The sequence below is a fragment of the Poeciliopsis prolifica genome, unplaced genomic scaffold, assembly GCF_027474105.1.
Source record: "Poeciliopsis prolifica strain line A6 unplaced genomic scaffold, Auburn_PproV2 SCAFFOLD040, whole genome shotgun sequence".
Taxonomy (NCBI): Eukaryota; Metazoa; Chordata; class Actinopteri; order Cyprinodontiformes; family Poeciliidae; genus Poeciliopsis; species Poeciliopsis prolifica.
In genome coordinates, this window is record NW_026562415.1 from 3,250,832 (window position 1) to 3,276,286 (window position 25,455).

General features: G+C 40.7%; 1 protein-coding gene across 1 annotated transcript in view; it reads right to left on the bottom strand.

Annotated features, from left to right (window-relative positions):
- The window catches only part of LOC129375478 (lysine-specific demethylase RSBN1L-like), a 31,938-nt gene continuing 6,483 nt past the window's right edge, over window positions 1-25,455 (bottom strand). Inside the window, exons 2-9 of the mRNA XM_055054581.1 lie at window positions 24,671-24,802; window positions 20,172-20,722; window positions 19,870-20,028; window positions 12,556-12,693; window positions 11,360-11,502; window positions 7,542-7,712; window positions 7,298-7,406; window positions 1-6,253 (exon numbers count right to left, since the gene is read on the bottom strand). Of these exons, the coding sequence (XP_054910556.1) occupies window positions 4,538-6,253; window positions 7,298-7,406; window positions 7,542-7,712; window positions 11,360-11,502; window positions 12,556-12,693; window positions 19,870-20,028; window positions 20,172-20,722; window positions 24,671-24,802 (3,119 nt within the window). The 3' untranslated portion in view covers window positions 1-4,537. The remainder of the gene's footprint in view (window positions 6,254-7,297; window positions 7,407-7,541; window positions 7,713-11,359; window positions 11,503-12,555; window positions 12,694-19,869; window positions 20,029-20,171; window positions 20,723-24,670; window positions 24,803-25,455) is intronic.

Here is a 25,455-nt window from a genome sequence, read left to right on the forward strand (position 1 = left end):
GTTTAAGACTGTATGCATGTGATGTAATTAATAAATGACTGATTTCTATTACACTGCGTGTTTTTTGTTTTGGTTACAGTTCATATTCATACTTAAGAATTTACAAATGTAGGAGGCTCACTTATTAGGAGATGATAAAGCTAAACAAGACACAATCTGAAATAGTCTGAGGAGGAGGAGGCACACCGCCAAGAGTGGCTGCCCTTTAAAGGAAACTTCAGCTCATCTGACGTGCAGCCAGATGAGAAAACATGCAAAAGTTTTCTCCAATATTACACAACACTTAAACATTCATAAGTCGACAGAAAGATAATAACTGCAGCAGGAAATGATTCTCAGCAGAAATCTGAGAAGAAGGGAGAAAATTTAGTTTTGTGGTGAATTTGAGCCAAAGCAAACCAGCACTGAATTATGTAGCCACAGCATGAGTGTGTGTGTGTGTGTGTGTGTGTGTGTGTGTGTGTGTGTGTGTGTGTGTGTTGCCTGCCTGAATCACAGTGGTGGTCTTTGTGATGCAGACTGCTGGTGGTGGGTGGTTGCATAACAGCTGTAAAAAACATAGAGGCAGTAAACAGGAGAAAAATAACCACAAAGCAGACATGCATTGAAAAAAATCTATTTGTATTGAACATTTTTTTTTTGCTAAAGTGTTAAGTTGCTTGTTATGTATCTTCTACAAATATGATCTGCTGCTGCCATTCATTTTCAGTACTTTCGTTTTTATTTCTGCCTGGTTGAGTTATTGAGGGTTTTATTCTCTTTCCTGAACAAAGCCAACAACAGACCTGTTAACTGCATTTGTGTCCCACAGAGAGTAAAAATGTTATTTCTCTTAGAACTGGACTATTTGTGATCACTTGTTCTAAACTCACATTAGTCATTCACTGTTTATTAGCTGTGTGTGAACTGATACCAGCTGGTTTGTGGAGTTTTATGTGAACTTTATTTTTATTAACATAATCTCATTAACAGAGAACGCTGATATGTGTTTAAGGTCTTCTACTATCAGTAGGTCTTTTGCATTTAGCTTTTATATCACATTCCAGTGACGCTGGCAGGTCTATGGTATTAGCATATAGCTACATCCAGCCTTTTGTCTGGGTGTGCAAGCCCAAGAAGATAAATATGTCATTTACTCTGATTACTTTGCTCCTGTAATCAGACTAAATGCATCATTTTGTTACGATTTTAACTGAAATACGACTTAATTGGATAAGAATTTGATCCTTTTTTTCTTTTTAAATTGTCTTAAAATTGAGGATTGCAAACGAGAGAACAGAAACGTACAAACGGTTTTTATACTTTGAACCTTTTATTAGTTAGGTTCATATTTAAAGTAGAAATCACACTACAAGTTTTTTTCCTCTTTACAAAAACCTCTTATGTACACTACAGTGCTGACAGCTGAAATAACTAAAATGACAACAAAAAAACAAAACAAAAAAAAAAACCAGACAAAAAAACGTTGATATAAATAAATCCTGTGAAAACAATGCTAGCCCCTGAGGACATCTGTTTTCAACCAAAGGTGGTGTTACAATTGTACAAAAAAATAAAATAAAAAAAGTTCCTGTCATGTTTCTGTAACATTTAAACCCAAAAAGCACAAAACGAGTTGCAGAGGGCCTTACGACTGTTGATCAAGTGCTTCGTTATCGCCTTTATCTCTCCAGAGTAAGGTCGCCCAAATTGGGTCGTCTGAGGCAGGAAAGAAAAAAAAAAAGCTAAGGCGCCATTCTTACATTTATCTGGATTTCGCAGGCTTGTGGTGAGACTTAAGAGGAACAATTCAAACCCTTCTTTGAGGGTAGCAACCTTTTAAGTCTTCCCTATTTGAAACATAGATATTTAGAGGCTTTTCAGCTGATGTGGGAACCCAATTTAAGGCGGTGCTCTCGCACTTCAGAGAGAACTTCAACTGCGACTCATAAAAGGAAGAAACTCCCTGCACTGAGCGCCTCTGGACCACTGAGGAGTTCACAGTTAATGACAGGCACTGGGGAAATGTTGAGGGCTACATTAGCAAGAGGGCTGTACTCTAATATAGACAGTGAAAATAATTTAAGAAAAAAACACTGGTGACAAAAAAAACAGTTGCTGTCATTGTTTCAACGTCCGCAGATGTAGGCCGCACCCAGGTCCCTTCAGTCTCTGCCTGATCAATAAAAATCTGAATACTGGCAAAAGTAGACCGGTAAACCGACAAATAATGCTTTGGGGATGAGCTCCAGACTGATAAAGTGTCAAAAAATATAAAACGAAGGACTGAATACATTTTACATGTCAGTCTGGGAAGAACCTGAAATATCCGTTAATTCATAAGAATCCAACACTTCATCAGAAATATCCGTTTGCAAGCAGAAGGAAATAAATGTGTTTAGTAAGTAAGTGATGCACACATGAGAACTGTTCACCAGGCACGGGTCGGCAACGATTATTCCTACTGCCTCAAAAACATCATGTTGATTATTACAGCTAAAATCAAACCTTCATATAAATTTGGCATTTACTTTAACACTTAGACAGAAAAATCAAATCTGAAAAACTTTGTAATTTCTTTTCTTCAGTTTTGTTTATTTTGTAATTGCAAATAATTTCCTGGAGAAAGGTGTTTGCCTTATAAGTGTGCAGCAACAGGTGTCGGAGGGGGCAGCAATGTATAACTCTATGTTCCATACAGCCAGAAAAGAAATGACTTAAAACCATAGAAACACAATAACGGTGAGTTTTAATGCAGCCGTTTAATCCTCGGTTCCACTCTGTTAACCGGCCCGTGCCTGGGTTTGACCTCCTACGTCTTTGTATTGCTTTCTGAATTCAGTTTTCTAGTATCCAGAAGTCTGAATGTTCAACAGGAGCTTCAAATCTGCAGAAACATCAGTCAAAACGTTTACGAATCGACTGCGTGAAACTAGAAACCCAGCAGGAAAACCATTAAAGTGAGCGTTTCTCTGTTTTTCTCTTTTGATGGAAGTGTTTTCCTGAGACCGTCTCGGCTGCGGTTGAACACACTCCTCAACCAAAACTCATCTAAACAGCCAGAAGACATTAAAAATGACATTAGCTCTGCCACTGAAGGCAAACGGTCCGACTTTACAATTCACACGGAGCCTCCAGTTGAGTAGATAACATTCCTTTTTGAACCAATGAAACGCTTGAAAAGTTTAGAAACATCTATTAATTGCACTCCTCATTATTATGTTCCATTGTCCACTTAAAAACATGAGTAAAACGACAGACACAGGTTTGTTTGATATTTAGCGGGTTATTGCTCTAAACACAACATGGTGGAAAAGTCCAGCCAGTATCCGTGTCGACTTATACCGATAAATACAGAGGACGAAATGATGCAGTATTGCATCAATACACAACTGAATTAAATAAACCCCCTGAAAATGGAAGCATTAGCTGCAAGTTTCAATAAAAAACAGTTTAAAAAGCTCTTTTAAATAAATAAGTTTTCTTCCTATGACTGATGGTGGGCTCTGTTGGCTCCGGAAGGATGAAAACAGAGCCGGACAACACACCTGCACACCAGGGGCCTCGTTTGAACCATGACCTTGCATCATTCGGGGTTAAAAACATGGGTTCACCCTTCACTTTCTAAAAGCAACAGCTTCCTGCAAATGAAATGAAATGTGAAACAGTTTTATACTTCAAGCCTCAGTAAAATCTGAGCCAGTTTAGTGCGGCGGGTTTAAACAATGCCTTTCATGAGGATTTGCACCCACAGAGTGAGACGTTTTCTTACGTTAGACTCATAAACCTCAGTGCATTCTACTGTGACTTTAAAGATTTGTTTTTAAAAACACAAAGTAGTGCATGATTGCGAAAAGGGAAGAAAATATGTCCTTAAAGGGTTTTGTCTGCAACCGTTGGCTCCGAAGCCACAACTGACTATTTGACTAAAAATGATTTTTTTTTTTAAATGCAAGTTTTAGCTGTTTTTCAGTTTCATTCTGGAATAATTGTATTTCATTTCCACAACAGAATGAAATTAAAGTAGGACTGAGGGCAAAAGTGGCTCTTTGTAAAAGTTGCAGACTCCCATATTAGAACAAAACTACCAAACAAAACGAGAGGGATGAACTCCTCGCCCTCCACTGCAGGACACGGTGGAGGAAGCAACATGATGTGGGAATACTTTTCTTCATAAACAAACTCCAAAAGCCTTCCAGCTGTAATTGCAGCTAAAGGTAGTCTTAAAAGTTTTAAAATTGTGTAGCATTTTTCTTCCATTTCAAGATTATAAACATCTTCCTGCTGGTCCATCCTATAAAATCCTGGTAAGATGCACTGAAGTTTATTGTTGTACGGTTACAAAATGAGAAATTAAGAGTACAAATCCTCATGAAAGGCATCATGTTTTAGTCTCACTCTGCTCATTAACAAAAAAAAAACTTTACTTCCTCCCACCTCACTTCCTTTTTACAGCTTTACAACAGCACAACCAAAACAAAGCCTCCTACATGTACAGTTATTTAAATTTACCATCGGTATATACAAATACGCCCACAAAATCTGTTTCTGCTCGTCGTCATGCCTCGGGGGGAGTGGGGAAGCTGGAAGGGGAGGGCTGAGGCAAGGGGGGAGGCGGCAGGAAAGGGGGAGGGAGCGGCGGCAGCGGCGTGGAGGACGGGGGAGGCGGGGCATGAGGAGAGGTAAACGACTGCGACAGAAGCAGCTGGGGCTGCACCGGTGCTGAGGTTTGATACTGTGGCTGCAGAGGGTAAGAAGCGGGCGGCTGCGGGAGGAAGGACTGATGAGGGAGGAAGGGGTGAGAGGGGAAGCCGGGGTGCTGGGGAGGGAAGAAGGGTTTGGCGAACTGGTGGTGGTAGGAGAAATGAGGCGAGAGCGACTGGGAGCTGGTGAGGGGGGCGTTTGGCTGAGATGGGGAGGAGGAGGGAGGGCCCATGAAGTAAGGCTGAGCCTGTGTGGTGAGGCTGGACGGGTGGCGGGGGTGCAGGTGGCCCAGCTGAACCGAATGGGGCGGCGCCGCCTGACTGAGGAAGGAGTTCATTGGGCGCTGCTCATGAGGACTGGAGACGGGCGTCTGGGGAAGGACATGAGGCTGAAGGTGGGAGTGGGGGGGGAGGAGAGGTGGGAAAGGAGGGGAGATCATCTGTGGAAGGTACTGCTGCATGTACACCCCTCGCCGTGTCACATCTGGCGCCAGATGCTGCTGCACATCGACACAAGTCCTGGAGTCTGAATCTGAGCCGCGAGTCCTCGTCTCCGAATCGGAGGCGGTTTGTGTCCGTGTGTCCGCCGCCGGGCGGTTCCAGCGCTCTGCCGGGGCGGAGCGACTCTGTGTATCCGCCGCAGGTCTCCCCTCTGACGGCGTCCTGAAGTCAGACAGTGCCGGCGTCCGGGCGGAGTCCTTCGTGCGGGAATCGTCGAGTTGCTCCGTTTGGGAAGACGAAGGCAGCTGGAGGGACGAGGAGACACTGGAAGGAGGAAGAGTTTTCACGAGAGCCTCTGCTGCAGACGTGGGACTCGTCAGAGCGGAAGAGGAAACCGACGGAGACGGGGAGGTAGAAGACACAGTGTGCGAGGAAGTGAAGGCGGCTCCCGGTGGAGGGGTGGATGGCACGTGGGCGGAAGACTTGGAGCAACCGGAGGGTTTCTGAGGCAAGGAGGAAGACGCCGTCCTGATGTCAGGGTGACTGTAGAGGTGAGGTTTAGCTGAGGCTTTGGATTTCACATCCTTATGAGGAGAAGCAGGGGGAGGACGATGAAGAGGAGAGGGTGATTTATTCTTGCAGGGAGGAGTAGCTGGAGCTTCTTTCGTCGCCTTTTCAGGAGGAGAAACCCAGTGAGGTTCTTCTTTCCTTCGCATCGCCTCCTCTCCGTCTCTGCTGGCATCCGAGATGTCATTTGAGGGTTGATACGACAGAAGACGATCATCGCCTTCTTCCTTTTTATCAGTGAGCAACGGCTGTTTTTCTGCCACATCCACCTCCTCCTCTTCCTCCTTTATCCTCTCCTTCTTCTCTCCACCCTGCTCCTCAGCCATCGTTGTCTCCTCCTCCTTCAGCCGAGCCTTCTCCTCCTCCTCTTCTTCCTCCTCCTGGTGGTACTGCTGCAGGCGTACGTGCCACGCCAGGCTGCAGACGGCCGACACCGTCTTGAACTGGTGGACCACGTTGCGGGGGATAAAGTAGATGTCGTCGTGGCAGAGCTGGATGCGGGCGTAGCGGATGCCCTCCCTCCGAAGCTGGTTCAATTTGGCATCGTCTACCCACTGGACGCACTGCGGAGAGGACGAAGAGGGTGATTAGACACAGGATATTGAAGAGCTGCAGTCGAAATAAACACAGTCACTCGATGCAAAAAGAGGAGTAAAATGTCATTTAATCAGCGGCTATTTATTTAAAATGTTTCAGTTTTACCCAGTCTATATTTGTTATTGTTGCATCTTGAACTTTGACCTTAACTGAGGCAAAAGGAACATGCTGTTCCTTCCATGTTGCTCTGGCTTTTTTTGATAACCTCCTGGATTTTTTAAAATTTTTTTATCCTCTCCTGGAATAATTTAGCTTATTTCTTACTTCTAATCATCTAGCAGTAAACAAGCGTTTGTGTTTACGTTTGGGAAATCAGTTCAATTATGATTCAACAAGATTATATTTAAACAAGCAGCCAGGTTGCTTTGTATAGGTTTTTCCTGTCAAACTGAGAAAATATCATTTAAAAACAGCTTTTTGTATTCAATACATTATGTTTGATATTGAAATGAGTTGAATGATCTAAAACATCTAAATGTGACAGAAAGCAAGAACAAAATAAAACTGTAAGAGGACAAGATGTTTGGTTTTATAATAAGGTATAAAAGCAAACATCCATTTCAACAAAACTGAAACAAATGATTTGCATTTTGTTTGAAGATGAGTAGCTTTTCCTGAACTTTTAGTTTTGTTGTAATGGTTTCTGAAGCTTTTTGATTATTGAATCATTGATTATTGTTTTGTTGCCTTTTTCTGCACAAGTCATTGAAGTTTAGTAAGCTTTCTTGGAAAAATACGACACGTCTGGAAAGCCACAAATCAAAGCAGCAACCATCTGGTTATGTCTGATATCAACTTTCCATCTCACTCGGTCTTTTTTTAAACCACTGACCAACATGATTATGAAAGTCTCCTCACGGTATCAAAGCGGAAATGATTACACTTTTTCCACCAGATGGCAGCATTGATCCTCTGAGTTGTGTATCATTAACGCTGCAAGGGGACACATTCTGTCTATCTGGAGATGCTGCTGTGTGGTCATTTATTTGCGGTTGTGTGTGAATGAACACCTGAGACAGCGGCGGTTCGTACAAGTCCAACTGCAGCCTCTGAACGACGTAAGGGAAATCCCCAGCATGGAAACAAACAACGTCTTTGGTTACATGAGGCTGCGCCGACCTGAATAAGGCAGAGAGGGTAGGTGGAGGAAAGCTGAGCTGATTACACTATCTGTCATGGAGTGAGTTGTGTAAACATTGAGCGTGTGTCACCTCCAGGCAAACTGCCCTTAAAGGTGCATTTTTTTTTCTCTACCTTTCTACAGTGCAGACAGCCTTCAGCACTCCCACGGCCGCCGTGGTCTGGCGCTCGAAGCCCTGGCCGATGTGGTCGGCGTGGGCGCGGGTCCGGTCCTCGAACAGAACCTCTCTGGGCTCACTGGTCCGGGGCATCGACTGGAGCAGATTCTTTACCTCGTTAGTGGAGCTAAGAAAGAAAAACAAACAAACAAACAAACAAACAAACAAACAGTTTTAGGCCTGCTTCCCTGAAGTGCAAATAAAAGGTAAAAGTGAGTGGGATGAGCTTTGTTGTCTGCTATTTTATAACAACAAAAAATAAACATTTTCAGGTGACAGAGGAAACTCAGAAAGAGTGTAGGTCTGGCAGTCGTCTGGTAAATGTGTGTCAATGTGTTTGATTTCAAACAGTGTGAAATACGATCATAAATAATGCATAATTGATTATTATGTCTTGATTTATATCTGGAATGTCCATAAATAAAATACTAAAAGCCAACTTAACCATATTTATTTGCTTTTGGATCAATCTGCAGATACAGAATATACATATATAAAGAATATCATCAAAAAGTTACTTTATCTCAGTAATTAAATTAAAAAGTGAAGCTTGTAAATATACAAATTTGTTACTGTTTATAATTTTGGCTTACAACTAACTAAAAGAAATATTCTTATTGCACTGTGTGTGATGTATCTCTTAGTTAATTTCTTTTAAAAGTCACATTAAAGTAAGTTACCTCTTGGTAGATATTTTAATTTGTTGAGCTGCACCATTAAATTATTTAATTCTGTCCATACAAAACCCTTCAGTGTTAAAACTTTACAACTCAAGACTTATTTTATTATTAACTAATATTAACCTGACAGAAAAATGTTGGGTTTAATATTATAAAATCAAAGGCAAATGCATGTAATAGGAAAAAAGAAATAACACTTTGCAAAAAAATAAGGGTAATGCATCCTCTTAGTGAATAAAAATAAATAAATAACTTAATGTAGAGTAAGAACAGCGAACCAGTAGTATAATCTGCTTTACTTTTACCATTCACATTACAAATAAGATAAGGCACAAGAAATGCAGAATATGTACAGTATGTTTACACTGGATTTTGCAGGATTCACCCCAGAACCTGACGAGTAAAAGCATAGAAAAAACGAGCCATTCCGCCGAACAATAGAAGTACTGCAGTCAGCTCCCTGCTAGATCAGTGACTCACACCAGAGCTGCATTCAGGTTCAAACGGGAGGCTGAACACGCATGCAGGAAATCTGCGAGAATCCTTCAAGAGCACAACACACAGCGCACGCATACGCACAGACCGACGAACAGCTAGACAATCCGTGCTGTGCTCATTCATTCAGAGATAAGAAGAAAGATGCATGAGCTGGTGGAGAACGGCGGGAGGGAAAAAAAAGAAAAAAACTGAGATGGAGGAAAATATTGCAGAGCAGAGGGGCAGATAAAAGCGAACACACACAGCTCTGAGAGCATGCGTGCGTGCACGGGTGTGTGTGTGTGTGTGCTGACTGCAGCCTGACAGTAATAAATGTAAAAGCAGGAAAGCTGATAAGGGAAGCAGCCGGGAAGGACTGCAGAGAAAAAACCCCAAAACATTTAACTTAAACCCTAAAATACCCTCTGCATGTGAGGTCCTGTTTTTTGTTTCCATGCATGAGAGTGTGTTCCCCGTCAGGATGCAATTCTGTATATCTATGGCCCGATAACGTGGGGATCAGGGGAAGAGAGGAGTATCTGAGGCACAACTGAGAGCGCTGTAACAGTATGGAGATGATGAAGAGGAGGAAGAGACTCGGGGGGGTAAAAGAATCACAAGATAAGGTGATATGAAATATGGTAGGAATGGGCAAGAAGGGGTATTGGAGTCAAATCCAAGAAAAATCTTTACCTATCCCATTTTATTCCCAACAAATTTATTAGTTGAGAAAAACAAATCTGCTTGCATTTTTGTTAAGTATTACTGTTATGCAACAACATTTTTGTGCTGACTGTATTTTATTTGATAAAACACAGCTATAGCAGAGTAGAGAACAGAGAATGGGTATATACTGTTCAAAAATTCTAGTGTGGACCGAAGAATCCTCGTTATCTCTACCACCTGCTGCTTTCACTTTTCATTTGGCCTAAAAGGAAGGTTCCAACATTCTTCATTCATATAAATGCACAAAAAAAAATAATTAGTAAAATGTGGCTTTCATTCATGGATATAAACTGAGCAAAAAGTTACCAGTTACAACTTTTACCGTGGCGTAATTTCCACTAATTACATGAAAGAAGAATGAAACGAGTTTAAGTTTATTTGTGTCAATAAGACCAGGCAGAAGGCAGTAAAAGTAAATGAAGGATAATTTAGCCATCAATTACAACAGTCCTCAGACTAAATATACTTCAGGCTTGTTCAAAAATGCGCATGTGTAAAATCCTTTGCAGTTAAAGTTAATAGAAAATAAAAGATCAGACTATTTTAAACTTCTGACTGCAGGGCAGTGGCTTTATTCTGGAACGTTATACTTAAACATAGACATTTTAACTAAACTGTAATATTAATATTGAAAAGGACTGCGGCTGTCGTTACCGACCAATAATGCAGTCAGGACGCCCATTGACTGAAAGCTGAGGTATTTGGGTTTATTTTCAAAGTGTGTCACTATAATCAACTCAGATTCTCAGACAGAGAGTCTCAGCGCTGTGAAAAATGCTCCAAGTCTTGACCTTTTCACCGAAACCGCCAACCGAACAGCACGAGAGCCCACGAAGCCATGCAGTTACTTCCTTCAAAACAAAGTCTAGAGAAACCACAGCCCAGGGCTAACTGCCAACACGATCACATTCACATCTTTTTCTGCACTGTACCACTTTCCAATATTACTTGCTTTTCTGAAACATTTTTTTTTTTTTGCAACAGCGGCTGCATACTGATGACATTTCCAATATATGAGCTTTAGCATACACTATCTGGGTTCCTGAAAACACCTGCATAATAGCTCTGCTATAAATCAACTTAAAAGCAGTAAGAGGAGGTCAAGAGGATGAAGCTGAAAAAAAGATGGAAACAGAGAGATAGTGCTGATGTTTACACGTCGCAGGAGGACAAGGACAGAAAGGAGAAAGACTGGAGGAAATAAAAGAAAACAGTGGATGTCAGTTCTTAATAGTAATTAATAAAAATTTATTATTTCTTGGTGGAAAGAGACAGGATATTCATTAATATTACTGGTAATAAGTTATTGTTTTCAAAGGGAATATCAGCCTCATGTATAAAGTATACAGTGTTTTATTAGCCGACAGTATTTTAAGCACAGTTAAGTGCTTCAAATGAAAAACAAAAATACAACTGAAGAATGAGGTGAAATAAATTGGGTTCAACAGGAATGAGTGCAGTGTGTGTGTTGCCCCCTGTTTGCCTCCCAGCTAGGAGAAGCAAGAGTCTGATGCAACGATGATCTCATTGGAGCGGTGAGCCACACACCGCTAACATCACAAACGTAAACACTCGCTGGTTTCCACCCGTCTTGCTCACAGACGCCGCGCGCTCGAGCATTTGAGACGCCGCCGATACGCGAGCAACGGCGACACGGTGACACAGGCAAGCGGAGAGGGTAATTGCCTCATACATCCCTTCTCAACAACAAAGCTTCATGCTGTTACCGCGGCTGCTGCTTGAAATTGGTAAGGGTTTGATATAAATGTGTGTGTTTTCTTTTGTATGATAAGAGCTCTCAAGCACCATGGAGAGTACAGAAGCGAGTCGGCTCAACAAGGTAGAAACAATGCATCTCAGGATTATTGCAAGGGGTTCCAGCTGGACTCACCGCTTTCTTTTAAAAGGAGACTTTGGTATATCGGCTACAGGTATCATCTGTTCTCCTGGTCTGACCCACATTATTGGACCGTCGTCGCTCTTTGTTGGACTCATGTTTCTGAGGCTGGAAAGCGTTCCCCATGGAAGAGTCCGCTGCATTAAAACAGGGAGGAGGAAGTAATGAGGAACAGCAAAGCAACAGGCTGATGCAAGGGCTGCAAGGAGTGATTGTTTTAGTAATAGATTAATCAATCAAAAATTGGTATATTCTGCATATCTCTCAATTGACCACTTTAGCCTCTTTTATAAAATATTAAAAATACATTATGATATGCATATAGCCAAATAACTCAGTTCTTTTTTTAAAGTAAGAAAAACTTTTTATTGCCTAAAATGCAATAACATATCATTCCTTTACAGAATTTGAATATTTGGTTTGAGTGTGTTGTTCTTTTATGACGGTACCTTTTTTTGAGTCTCTCCAGGTAACAATTATTGATTATTAAACATTAATTAATTGATTACTAAAGAAGTTGATGATTTTTTTTCAATAATCAATTCATCACAATTAATCGCTTCAGCCCTTGTTAAGACACCTTTCCAATGTTCATCAGCTCTTTTAACAGTCTTCTCTTCTATTAGTCAAATACAAGGACTGAACGTGAACATCTTTTGATCGGGTTTCAAAAATACAAGATTGACAGAGAAAATCCTAAAACACTTGGCCTGTTTGGAAAGCAACTTCACCCTGAAACCAGAGTTCCCACACTAAAACCTGGGAGTAGCAGCATCATGCTGAGGGGGATGCATTCCATCGTTATGAACAAATGCTAAAAACAATGAATCATTTCCCTTACACTTCATTCTGCACTACTTTGTGTTGATCTATTACCTTAAATCCTAATAAGACAAATAAACTTCTGTTTTCAATGCGACAAAAGGCATTAAAAACCCAGTATTTTAACAAGGCTGGATCTGGAATAATTTTTCATCAGAAGTGTATAATTAAAACAAAAACAAGTGCGACTCTAATCCACTTAAGGGTTTTAATCTTTCACAAGGTCTATGTCTTCTGATGCAGTCCCAGATAAAAACCTTCTAAATGTTTTGAGCCGGTCTCAATCCTTTTATCACTTTTCAAAGCTCAATCCATTTGTCTGCTGAGTGTTTTGGATCACTGCCACACGTCTGCTGCAGCAGCCTCACCTTCAGGAAGGGGGACTCCTCCAGCAAGCTGAGGAACTCTGGGAAATAATCCCCGACCTCTTCATCCACGGCTCCCACCAGACTGATCTGTCTCATCGCTCCGGCTCTGTACGTACCGTGGCTGTAAGTTCTCTTCACCTGGTTTAGGAGAAAGAGGCAGACATGTTCAAGATTTGACTGTGTTTTTTAAGCAAGTGGTAGAATCCTATAACAAAAACCGTAAATGTATTAAAAATACAATTATGAGTATAAATTCAAATCAAATTGCAGGACATATTTGTCTTTCAATGGAAGAGAGATGTTTTTTTTTCTTTAAATGCCTAATTTTTCAAGAGATTCTCACACACAAAACCGATCTACAGCTAAATACAATGCTTCCAGAGCTACCAAACCACGAGCAATGTTTATTCTTTGTTCCAGTGAGTTTCAGGGGAACAAACACCAGATGCAGTAAAGTCTGAACTGGAGAGAAACAAAGCTACATGGAAGCTGTAAAATCATCACTGGGTGTCAGAACAGACACTGCATGTGTGAGTGCCGGTGGATTTACTTTTCCGTTTCTGCTCCACTGATGTGACTCAGACGGTTTGGGGCTTTTCACTTGGCTGACGGAGCATTGCGTGTGTGTGACAGTGCATCTACCCGTCTCTCACAGCTTTGGCCCCTCAACAGTCCCTCTGTGTGTGCGTGCCAATGCAGTACGTGCAGCATGTGGCCTGCACGCTGTACTCTTGGCTTATTTTGGATGCGGGCGGAGTGAGTGCATGTGTGTGTGTGTGTGTCCGGGCTAGCCAAATCCTTGGCTGCGCGCCTTCAGTGAGTCACCACTTGACAACGAGGCAGAGATGGAGGTGGAGGGGAGTCAGGATACCCGGGAGAGGAAGAAACAGGTGGAGGGAAGTGAGGAGGAAAGAGAGAGAGGCTGGAGGGTGACATCACCACAGAGCAGACAGAACATGGACAAAAAGGAAAAAGAATTGAAATACAAAAACAGCCTTGAAAAAATAAAATCTTGATTTTTTCAAGATTTTGTCACTTTATAATCTCAAGCTAATTGCACGTTGTATTCTTGTTTTAAGAAAAAAAATATTTTGTACAGCATTATTTGATGTTCTCTTTTTGCTTTGCAGTCCCTGAATAAGGTCCTGGACGTCTTTTGGGCAATATGGGTCAACTAAATGTTTATTAATTGACCGATGGGACTGAGGATATGAAATTTGAATTTTATCATGATATTTTGTGGTACTCTTGTGTTAATGATAGAAAATATGATGAAAACTCTCATTTCATTATTTGGTAACTGTATGGATGTCACTGCTTGGCGCAGCCTTCATAGTGCCACAAACAATTAAAGTTGTTGAAAAACATTCCCATTGGAAATAGGCATCTTTGGGACACCACTTTCCTTATACAACTAAACTGCACACAGTAATTGCATTTAATTATATTTTCTAATGTGCTAATTAAATTTAATTTCTGATTAATTTCCTAAAATGTCTGGTTTGTTTGCAGAGGTATGAATGCAGACCAAAAAACTCAAGGTCTCTGTTCAGTTTTCTGGTGCCGTTTGAATGCATGATGTGGATGCAAACAGATCAGAGACCGCTCAAAAAGCAGGAAGAAGACTATATTTCAGGGCATTCTGGGTAAATACAACCAAATCAAATCAAGCGCTGGCAGAGGAAATGGCTTGTGGTCTTTTACCAAAAACACAACACAAATCTGATACCATTGTATTATTGTTTACATTTTGTGAAGAAGGAAGTTGAGCTCAGGGTCTTCTTCTGAGGTTTTTGTGTTTGTTCCTTCAGTGGTTCTTGGTGCAGCGGCACCACAGACAAGGGAGTGAACAAGTTTTTCAAACCGCACTGGCTGAAAAGTCTGACAAATGTTGCAAATTTAGGAATTTCAGAAAACAACTTTAATCTCAGTTTAAATGCAGCTGTTCTCTGAAAGCCTCAAAGAAGTTTGTTGATGGCAATTAGTGAACAAAAAGACCAACATGCCAGGTTTGGTTAAAAACAGAAAAAGAAAATGTTAAAGAAATGAAGGATAGGTAATAAGAGTATAAAGTATAACCCGGAGAAACACTTGAGGAGAAAGTGCTTGACAGCTGCCAGGAGCATCTCTGGGCATGGTGCCGGACCCCAAACTAAAGCTACTTAGAAGCGGATCCAAAAGAGCATTGAGTACATGTAGCCTCCAGACTGCGGTGTTTTCCACATTACTGTTTACCAACGGACCTAACGGTGTGTGTAATTTATAAACAAGCTAAATATAAAACTATCTGACTCATTCTGTTTGAGAGGCAAAAAGCAACATGACTATATGTTGTGCTTCTCCCACTTCATTAGATCTGTGTCCCAACACTGAAGAGGATGTATGCCAAGGGCTTGGAAGATTCCTACCCACCCACACGCACACACGCACACACACACACAAAACTTTAAAAGTGCCACTGAGTCAATGACCCAAATATGTTTGTACACACATGGATTCATCATAACATCCACATATGACTTCCACAGTGTGCGTTTGTGAGTGGATGTATTTGTCTGTGTCCCTGGTTTTAATTAGCCCCACTCACGAGCATCTATTTATCCGTGTTTGTGTGTTTACATGTGCATAATTTAACAGCTGAATAACCTCCGTGTCGATTGCAAAGAGCGTTATTAGGAAACACTATCCGGGCCTCAAATAAACAGATGCGGTTTACAGTCTGCGGTTTGCTCGCTGCTTGGGTCTATATTAAGAGAAGGAAAACAGAAGGAAAAGGGAAATGCGGCAGACTTCCTCTTGAGCAGTTATCAACGAGATTCTCCGGTTCATCGCCTCTGTTTACGTGCGCGCTAACACATCGTCTACTCTGCGTTTGACTCGTCTCACTTTCTCTATTGTTTTGGTCTCGTCTCTCCATCAGCCCCTCCTTCCATTTCCTTCATAAACTTCTGATCCCAGCTGGAGACATAAACTGTTCTTCTGCTTGTTAATTCTGCACCAACATCCCTTGCCCTAAATCAACTCATCCTGGCTGAGTTTACGCTAAGCCATCGTCTCACTACTCTAGCTGACCTTTCTGCAACCTCTGCGTCTGCCTGTGTCTCCCTCTTCCTCGGCTCTCAGCGTCTCTCTGTCTCAGTCATTAGGCCCGGCCCATCTCTTGACTGCTAAGTCTATTAGTCCATTACTGTGCCTGCGTCACAACAAAGCTTCAGACTGCTGACTTGGGGGCCTCACACACAACTGGACACACTTTTGGACAATAATCTCTCCCCTTGCTATCTTCAAAGTGAAACAGATGAAGGCAAAAGCTTAAATAGACATAAACTGTGTCTATTAAACACTTAAGAAAATAAACGACTTATCATTTTGCCTGTAAAGCTTTTTTTTTTTTTTTAATGGTGAACACACTTTAATTTTTCACTTAGATCATTGCTGTCCTCTTAGGCCCTAGCAATATGGACTGAAAGTAAAGATGTTGTTATTCCGGATCTGATTTTAATAATTTTCTCTTGCTTTCTTTTAAAAAATAAAATAAAATAAAAATCACATGACAGGAAATAATTTTAAAACGTGTTTTTATTTCACTCATCTCTTCTGTGATTTGGATGACGGAGTATTAGGGCCTGGCTACAAGAATTTTTGCTTAATTATGAAAATATAGTCATATTAGCAGACTAAAGACACATTAAAATCAAATGTGAATAAGCTTAATCATGCAATAAGTAATTAGAAAACATGCTTCGCCCTCATCATTCTACCACTTCCTGTCGTTTTCTTCATATCTTTGCATCCAGTTGTTAATCACATGACGTGTGTGGTTTTGTGAAATCAACAAATATTTTAACAGCTGAAAAACCACCTCAAAAACATTTTAATCAAAAGACGTGAATTTTCAGTTTCCATCCAGCAAATTTATTTCCGTACATTTGTATGGCCAATGGAAACGCAGCTTCTGTTGGCAAGCTGAGCAACAGTTGAGCAGTTTATAACTTATAACTGACATAAAGGACGCTTGAAAATCACAGTAAAATTACTAACATGTCATCCATAACATTATCAGAATGGTTGTAAAATGTTTTTAGCAGCAGTAGGAAGTTTTCTGAGTCATTGCTTTACCATTAGTAGCTGCTATAGTCAATTCGGTTCCATAAATTTTTGAATTCCCCAAACCTACATAAGTACAATATGAGATGATGATTAGTCCACCTTCTAAAGGTTGCACTGTGTTCCTGCTCGCTTATCACCTGATGTTGTGACAACATTCCTGCTACCTGTGACTGAACAAGAGACCAAATTACTTCTTAGTACAGGCACATCATGCATCAACTGCTAGGCTCTGCCTACCCTGAGAAAACGGAGAGCTGTAATCTTCTATAATCCTTCCCAGCAGTGAAAATGGCTTTAGTCAGGTACTAAATTCAAAGAACACCCGACGCACCAACTTCGGGTCCTGCACGCTTTCACAATTCGAACATTGCAAATAAACCGTGAGCTCTTGAAGCCAAAGTGAAAAACCTGCACCAGCAGCTTTTGCTTTTTCCCCTCTCTCTCCCTCTCTCCTTTTACTCCTTCCTTTCTGCCCTCACGCCATATAAAAGGCAGCAGTGCAGTCATTCATGACTGGAACACAGAGCTACTACACAACTGAGCAGAACCGTGGAGAACGGGGATAAAAGAGACACTGAAAGACTAACAGAGTGAGGCACACAATAAAAGAGAAAGAAAGGGAGAGAAAACTGTGCCCGATACACCATTAATCCATGTGTGTGTGGGCATGTTATCAGTATGCATGCTCACATCTGTGTGTATGTGCAGACTGTATATCTACATCCCAAGGTCACTGCTGAGAGGTACGAGGGAGGAAAAAAAATTAACAAGGCCAGTGGACAATGACGTTAGCCCTACAGGGAACATTACTCTGAGAAGCAAGACAAGGGGTTTAGTTAGATTATATCAAATGTAGAAAATTAACTTAGATATTCTGGGGTTTTTCTTAAAATTTTCTTAAAATTTTTCTTAAAAATTGTGCAGATTACAAATGTTTTTTTTTTTTTGTTATTGTTAATGCAGGGAAGCTCCAAAGAAAGACCAAAAACCAATAAAACGTTTAGGTTATATTTTTCAGTTCCAGTAAACCCAAAGGGAGTGTTGTAGAAAGAAAAGCCCCTCACACGCCCCCTGCAGCATTCACACGCTTCCACTCAAAAAGAGCAGGCAGGTTCTGACTGCCGACCCACTCAGGAGGTCTGAGGCAACAAAAGGCTTTTCATTAGTAAACTGTAGGCCTGAGACGAGTTGAAATGAAGAGGTGCATCTGTGTCACCGGGCTCTGGAGACCATCCGGACACCCCCCTACGCCCCCCACACACACGTTCCTCCCTTCAGCCATTCGTCCTCAAACGGTTGCGCTCACCAGGTTTCAGACTATCAACTGCTGCAGCACTCAAGCGTTTTAAATAGCGAAGATGAAAAACACCTTTTTTTTTTAAGTGGTTTTTGACTCCCAGCCTGACATGCTGTGAACCGCTGCTACCTGCATTACAGCTTTCATCTCTCACAGCCTGGTAACGCCACTTCTCATTTTCTACCATCACTTGTATTTTCTTCTTTCTTTCTACAGTTTTTTTTTAAATGACCACTTGTTACTTTTGAATTTAATTTCTCTAGAAAATGAAAGTGGGTACTTACATATACTGCATAAAAAGCCTTTTTATGTTTAATAATAATAATAATTTACCTAAATCAGTAAAGGTATTTAAGGTCAGAAAGTAAGAAAAAAGGTTTTCAGTTCTCATTTAAATTGTATTTCGATAACTCTGACATAAAAACTGTGCCCAAATGTCTATTGTATAAAAGTTTTGACATTGTTGTTACTGTTCAGTCTAAAAAAGATTTAGATCAGATTTCCAGCATGTTAATAATGCAGAACAGATGGAGGCAGATGCTTTAACCAGATGCTTAGAACCTCAACCATACAACTCGATCAAGCACTCAGCAGTTAAACAACAAATTTATTCCTTCATTTATTAACCACTTGAACGTTTCATTCGTATCTGTGAATGTATAACGAGGCGTGCATCTTCAAACCTTTCTCCAGCTTACTTGTTGGGGCTTCGGATTGATGTACATCATTAATTGCTACCTTGGGCAAGCACCGAGTGTAAAATGCCATTTTCAATAGACCGGAAACAACCGAGCCGCTTTTCCCCGAACGCAGAAGCTGACACGCAAAGAGCCCATAGAGAGAATCGTAAAAAACTTGCACCAAAAGAGCCCTGCTCAAATATTTATCTTCTAAAAGAAACCACTGCATGGCAGACAGGCTATTTCAAAAGCCAAAAAGCATAAATCGTGGACAATTTGCTCCAGTGAAGTTAACATATTACTGTATCCTGTCATTATAATTCCAATAATCTGTACAACCCTGATCACAGCTTAAACCTCTCAGTATCTTAGGTTCACATCTTGTGCCTTGAGAGGGAAACCACAACCATATTTTATATGCAATTCTGCTCATAAAATATCTCTGTGAAAACTCTTCAAAGCATGTTCTAACTTCACCAGCCAAGGCCATTTTCACTTGCAACGACATCTTCCCTGCTGCAGACCGCAACATGCAACTTGACTCGCTAAAGAGTAAATAGACATAAACAGGTCGGTGAGCGTGTGAAAGTCTTGGTCTCTCTTGGTACGACAGAAAACGACAAGCTTCAATTTGCAGGCCTCCGCCTCTTCCTGTGCCTGCAAGCCTCCATAACGTGAGACAGTTTAAAGTCTTAAATGCCGTGTTGGCATTCGTTACTCGGTTTATTTCTGCTGCAAGTGATCTTTATCTAAGTAGGACCTACACTGCTTGACTGTTTTCTAAACAAAGATCTTCTCTCCAACTAAAGAAGGAATTAAGCAAAACTATCCATGCCTGTTCTTCTGCACATTTTATGCAAAACACATTTGGAGTCTTCTCACGTTTTTGTCAAATGTTAACCACACCCCTTTGTGTATTTTACAAAGATATTTTGCAATAGACTGCAAAAAAGTGGTGCATGTCTGAAGTGAAATGAAACAGATGTGTGGTTTTAAGTATTTTGTTAGAAGACTTATAAAGTTAATCCTCTGCCTAGCTATAATTTAAAAAAAAAAAGGTTATTCTATTTGCAAAAAAAAAAATTTCATTCCATTTAAAAATTATTGCCTCTTTGTCAGTAAAAAGGTCGTGCTAGAATGTGACAGAAGGTAAAAACATTTCCGCGTCGGTCCTTTTATTTTGGCCCCGTTTGTTCTTTATTTTCTCTGAGATTGAGTTCAACCTACCTGAGAGTAGAAATTAGCCATACTGGTTGTTTCTATGTCCTTCTTTCCGAGTATTTCCATTTTGACAGGAGCCGATGGGAACTTGGTTGAAAAGTAATCCAAGAAGTCGGGAAGGTTCTTGGCTTCTCCGTGAACAATTCCCATGACGTAATGAGCTGCCTGCAACAAAACAAAGGAAGAATCTGGAATGCGATTCGGAAACGAATGATTAGGTTTTTAGAATGAAACGTGCAACATTAAACGCGCTCTTAAAAAAAAAAAAAGCAACTTGAAAGGTTATTTATTTCTCAGAGGCACTTTACCTTGGACTGGTCCTCGCTGAACGATAACGTGACAAACTCCTGGGCAAATCTCTGCCTCTGGTCCACAGAGAGAGAGGAGAGCTGAGATGCATACGCATGAGCTACCAGAGCCCCTCCATTCGGCTGGTTTTCGATGTAAATGTAGGGTGCAAACTCGAGGCCTGCCATTCCAGGATGGATGCTCTGCGAGTTGTGTTTTGTAGAAAAGGGGAGCTTTGAGTTGGAAGAGTTGAACAGCGACTTGGAGGCAGGAGGAGGAGAAGAGGGCTTGAGATTGGAGTTTTTGTTGTTGGACGTCAGGTAAACTGGTGGAGGAGACTTGAAGGGCGATGCAGAAGAGTTGTTTGTTTGCTCAGAGGAGGAGAAGGAGTTGGCGGATGAGGAGGGAGGAGGTGGTAGGAGAAGCAGGCCGGCGCAGATGGTTTGGCAGGAGCGGTGGTACATCTTCACTCTCTTGTGCTTCTCCCCGTCTTTGTGTTTCTTCTTCTTTTTCTTCTTCACTTTTTTGATTTGCAGCTCCTCCAACTTGATCTTCGCTTTCTCGTTTTCTTCTGCACGGGGCCAACAGAAAGAAAGGGAGATCGAAACTTCAGTTTTCAAATATTGATAAGCAAGTTCAAGAATTATTTTAAAGCAAAGCGCTGCATTTTAATAATTTCTCTAACTTTCTGATCTCGGAATACCGTGGAAAACAACAAATAATAGTAGAAGAAATCAAAACATCCACATTGAGCCTTTAACAATCCAAACAAGGCGACTACTTTAAACAAGCATTTGAAGGAGAACACTGAAAGAAATGAGCACTAACTATTTTTAAACAAGAGCAGACAGATGAGTCATCGCTCTCCCCAGCTGACATGCGTCTCCCCGTGGTGTACATACCAAATAAATGGAAACAGAATCCCTCGAGAAAAGCAGCTCCGACTAAGTCAGGAAACAGTTTAGTCAATATCTGAAGAGAGATTAAAAAAACAAAACAAAAAAAACTGCACCTCGGTTCATCTCCTTAAATCCCAGAAGCGAGACAAATTGGAACGTGGAAATTTCTGCTCGCCGCTGTTTGTGACTGCATGTGTGAGGGAAACAATTACCAGGTTGAATCTTCCAGTCTCTGAAGATGATTATTTCTTACTCTCATTTTTATTTGTGTGCATATATGTGTGTGAGCGACGCTGGAAGAGCATGTTCTTCCTGCCAGACGAGGGAGGAAGGGGATGCAGAATATGAAACAGCAGAGGGACAGACGGTATTAAAGAGAGCAGCAGAGAGACGGGGTATTTAGAGTACAATACTAGAGCTACTAATCCAAAAGCTCTTTAACACAAAAAACACCCCTCCCCCCTAACTCAAACTAAATATGGACACAAACAGAAACACTTCTGTGAACAGATGTGTGAACCTTGTGAACCTTCATCACACCAGCCAGATATTGACAAAAATGCATGGATCATAATCAGTCTGGTGGAGATTTCTGTTAGTATTTTCCAGGACTAAATTTAATAAACGCTCTAAAGCTTTTTCTTATCCACAAGCATTTCATTTTATGTGAATACAAAATTTTGCCTCAGTTGTTTAATCTTTTAAAGAATAAACGTCTGAAAAGTGTGGCGTGTGCTTGTCTCACAACCCAAAATAAGAACGAGTCGCCTCTCAAAGTCTGGCCGTCTGTCAGCAGAGTGGCAAAAATATTTCTTTACTCAAAAAAAAATTAAGACGCTGACCTCTACCTCTGGTCTGGTTGTGCTTTAACTAATATTCCATGTCCTCATATTTCTTACAATAAACATAAAGTTGCTTGTGTCGTTACGTTATTTGTTTGCTGTTTTCAGTTTCTGTTTGCACTAACCTAACTTCATGGTGAAGGATTGTTCGTGACAAAAGTACACAGGCTGGTGTGTAGTCCTCCATTAAGTATGACACACGTATGATCAATATTAATAGAATGACCCTTGAACAGGTTAAATCTTTGCGGAGGCTGTCTCAACCAAAACATGAAAAAATTAAATAAAAACTCTCCGTAGAACGGCCAAATAATTTCACACAGAAGAGAAGTCGGCCTTCACAGTTGTTACATAATTATACATTTCTGATTATTTGGGTTAATTAGGATCACTCATATAATTAGGCTTATACATTTCTAATCCTTAGCCAAGTCATAATATGCTGTGTAATATTTTCACATGGCTTTCCATTGTCTGACCGACTGAAACCTTCAATGAACACTATTACTGACTTATCAGGCTGATACCTATTCAGGTTTTGAGGTCTAACCTTTCATTCTGGTCAATCAATGAACAGGGCAGATAAACTGAAGATCCCATCACTATTATTTAAATCTAGTAAAAATACGTGTGCAGGTTAAGCAGAAAGCTCTGAAAGACTGACGCTGAAACTAAATACAGACTGAAAACCATTTTTTAATAAACAACCACTCCATCAGTTAATTCACTGCAACCCTCAATGTTATGACAGCCGTAATAAAACCAGTGGAGCTAGACCTGACAGGAAATCTCCTTCTGTTCCCCCTCCACCGCCTGCTTTAAAGTTAAAGCACGTCTAATGAATAACTAAAATTCCTTGTGCCACTCGGCTGAACAGTCGTGATCTGTTTAAGGTCAGATAGGTTTGCAGTCAAATCCACACACAGGCCCACAAACAACCTCAGCGGCAGTAAAAAAAAGATTTACTGTCAGAGTGGTCGTTTGCTGCTTATTGATTCCCTATCCTTTCTTCCACTGGCTGCCTCACTCGCTCTCTCTCTGTCTCAATTGTAAACTTAACACTCTTTCGCTGATTAGATTTCTAACTTTCTCCTCAGTCTCTATGTCACTTGCAGCATTTGTAGGTTGAATACCCTGATTTAACACCGCAGTACTTTCCTGCTCTTGTCCGCTAGTAAAATGTTTTTTTCCCCCCTCCTTCAAAAGATTCGAAATCTCACGGTGGATTTCAGCGTCTCTATTATCCTAAACACACATGATTAAATACCAGACTCCCGCGCAGGGTGACTGCAGGATTAGCGCTCACTCTTACTCTCGGTCTCTCGCCAGACCAGTCATCTCCCAAGTCTTCATAAGTAATGAGAAGATGAATCAACATTACGAGGCTGCACTTCCTCTCTCCAGAGAGCAGGAAGAGTGACATATTACAGATAATCTCTATGTAATTTCCATCTACAGCCAGTGGTCATGGTGTGTGGTTAAAGTGCAGTTAAGTCCTTGAAATGTCACGGCGCGGCCATGACATTATGCTATGGAAGACTGCCAGTCCGACTGTAGTTTCAGAACAAATCAAATCAATGGGAATAAAGCGGTATTCATTGAGATCTACACGCCTGTGTGATGCCGATTTAACCCTGTAAGCTTCACTCAACGTATGTTTTTCCCGACTGGGAAATAAAAAAAACCAAGAAAATATTTTTATGCTCTATTATGATACAAATAAAATACAAGTTGGCTGGGTAGTGAGCAACAATATATTAATAAATAAATATATGCCAAGTTTAGCCTTCGACAGGCAAAACGAGAGGCATTGAAATTACATAATTTTGATGTATATATGCCTATACATCATACAATTGTCACTGTCTGAGCAGAATTACTCAAATAAATAAATTGATAATATTCTAATATGCACGTGTTGTCACAGTAGGTTTTGTTTGTTATCAAATGATTGAATCTAAAAGCATGCCACCATTTTAAGATTTTTTTTTTTGGCACAAAGCTTCAACAATCTCATATTGTTTTCCTTTAGCTTTGCTGTTTTACATCAGCTTATGACTTTTTATTAAATGAAATCAAAATAAATTTTAGTTTGTTGTTGGCAAAATAGGAAACCTTTTTGCCAACAGAGGGTTTTAATGCATTGGTGAGACAAAAAGAGCAGGAGAAGAAACAAATTTATAAACCATAAGCAAAAGTGATCAAAAGCCAAACAGGAGTATTTGGTTTTAAAATCAGAGTGCAGAAACTCACAGAAAGTCAGATGGTCCGACTAAATAAATCATGAGCTCCGTTTCATCACATGGCAGGAAGCCGTCCCAAAGGTCAACCTAATGTCACAAATGCTATCCTTACACCTTCAGCTTTCTGCTGCCAGCCCCATTACTGCGAAACGTTTAGATTTTTACGGCACCGTATTAGGAGTTTTTATAACCTCTGAACATTAATCTTGGACTAATGATTAACTGCACACCATCTTGTGGAAGAAAGAGTTTGAAATATGGAGCACATTCATTCTGATGTCTGACATTACAAACATTTTCATTTTTGAATGTCAAAGTTTTGTGCTACTTTCTGCCGTTTAGGCTCTGATCTAACAATTAAATTTCTCTAATAATTAATTTAATTAGAAAATAATTATTTCAAAAGTAAATAATTGGTTTGAGGGCATTTTCAGTTGGACATCTTAAAATACCACTTTCACCAACTGCAGCTTAAACAGACGAGATTTGTTTCCCTCCCGCTCATCATTTGGTATGCATGAGTGTTTCCACCAACCTTTAATCGGCTGCTTGACTTCGCCGTTCTCTCTCTTGATCTCATTCATCACTTTGTGCTTTTTCTTCTCCTTCTCTCGTTCTTTCACCTTCTTCTGTTCGCGTGCCTTCATCTTGTCCTTGTTGGGGTTTTCTGCAAAAATGGATGAGGTGGGTTTCATTATTTCAGGCTACACAAGTTGATGCGCACTTAGTCCAGGTTAACTTTTTAAAAATTTGAATATTCCTCTTTTGTTTGCTGGAGTGGGGTTTTTTTATGTGGAAAGGCACAGCAAGGACGCTGACTAACACCCTAAGTTCCCGGCTGTGCAACGAGCCTCCACCTTTCTTGATAAAACTTCCAAGTTTGATCCGATCTTTTATTTCTCACCCTCTTTGATCGTTTGCTTCCTTTCACTTCCCATAAAAAATTCATAAAAAAAAACTGATAACTTTCTTCTTTGAACCCTGTCAGCAGAAGCAGCTGGTAAAAAGGAAGCTGTGTTTTCATACTGCGGGTAGAAGACCACAGTCTGGCTCTGCTCACTGTTTGCAGGATCAAAAATAAAAGAACCCTTGCAGGAGCGGAGAAGAATAATAAGTGAACTGATTCGCTGGTACGATATTCACACTCAAATAACGCCAAGTAAGCTGGTTACTGACATCTACCAATTTTCAGCTTGACCAGCTGACCACAAAAAATTCCAATCTTCTGTCTTTTCAGTGAATGCACCGTCTCTCCACATGTGGGAGTTGTTACTGAGGAGGAAAAGACTCTAAGGTATTACTATATCAGAATCAGTCTTG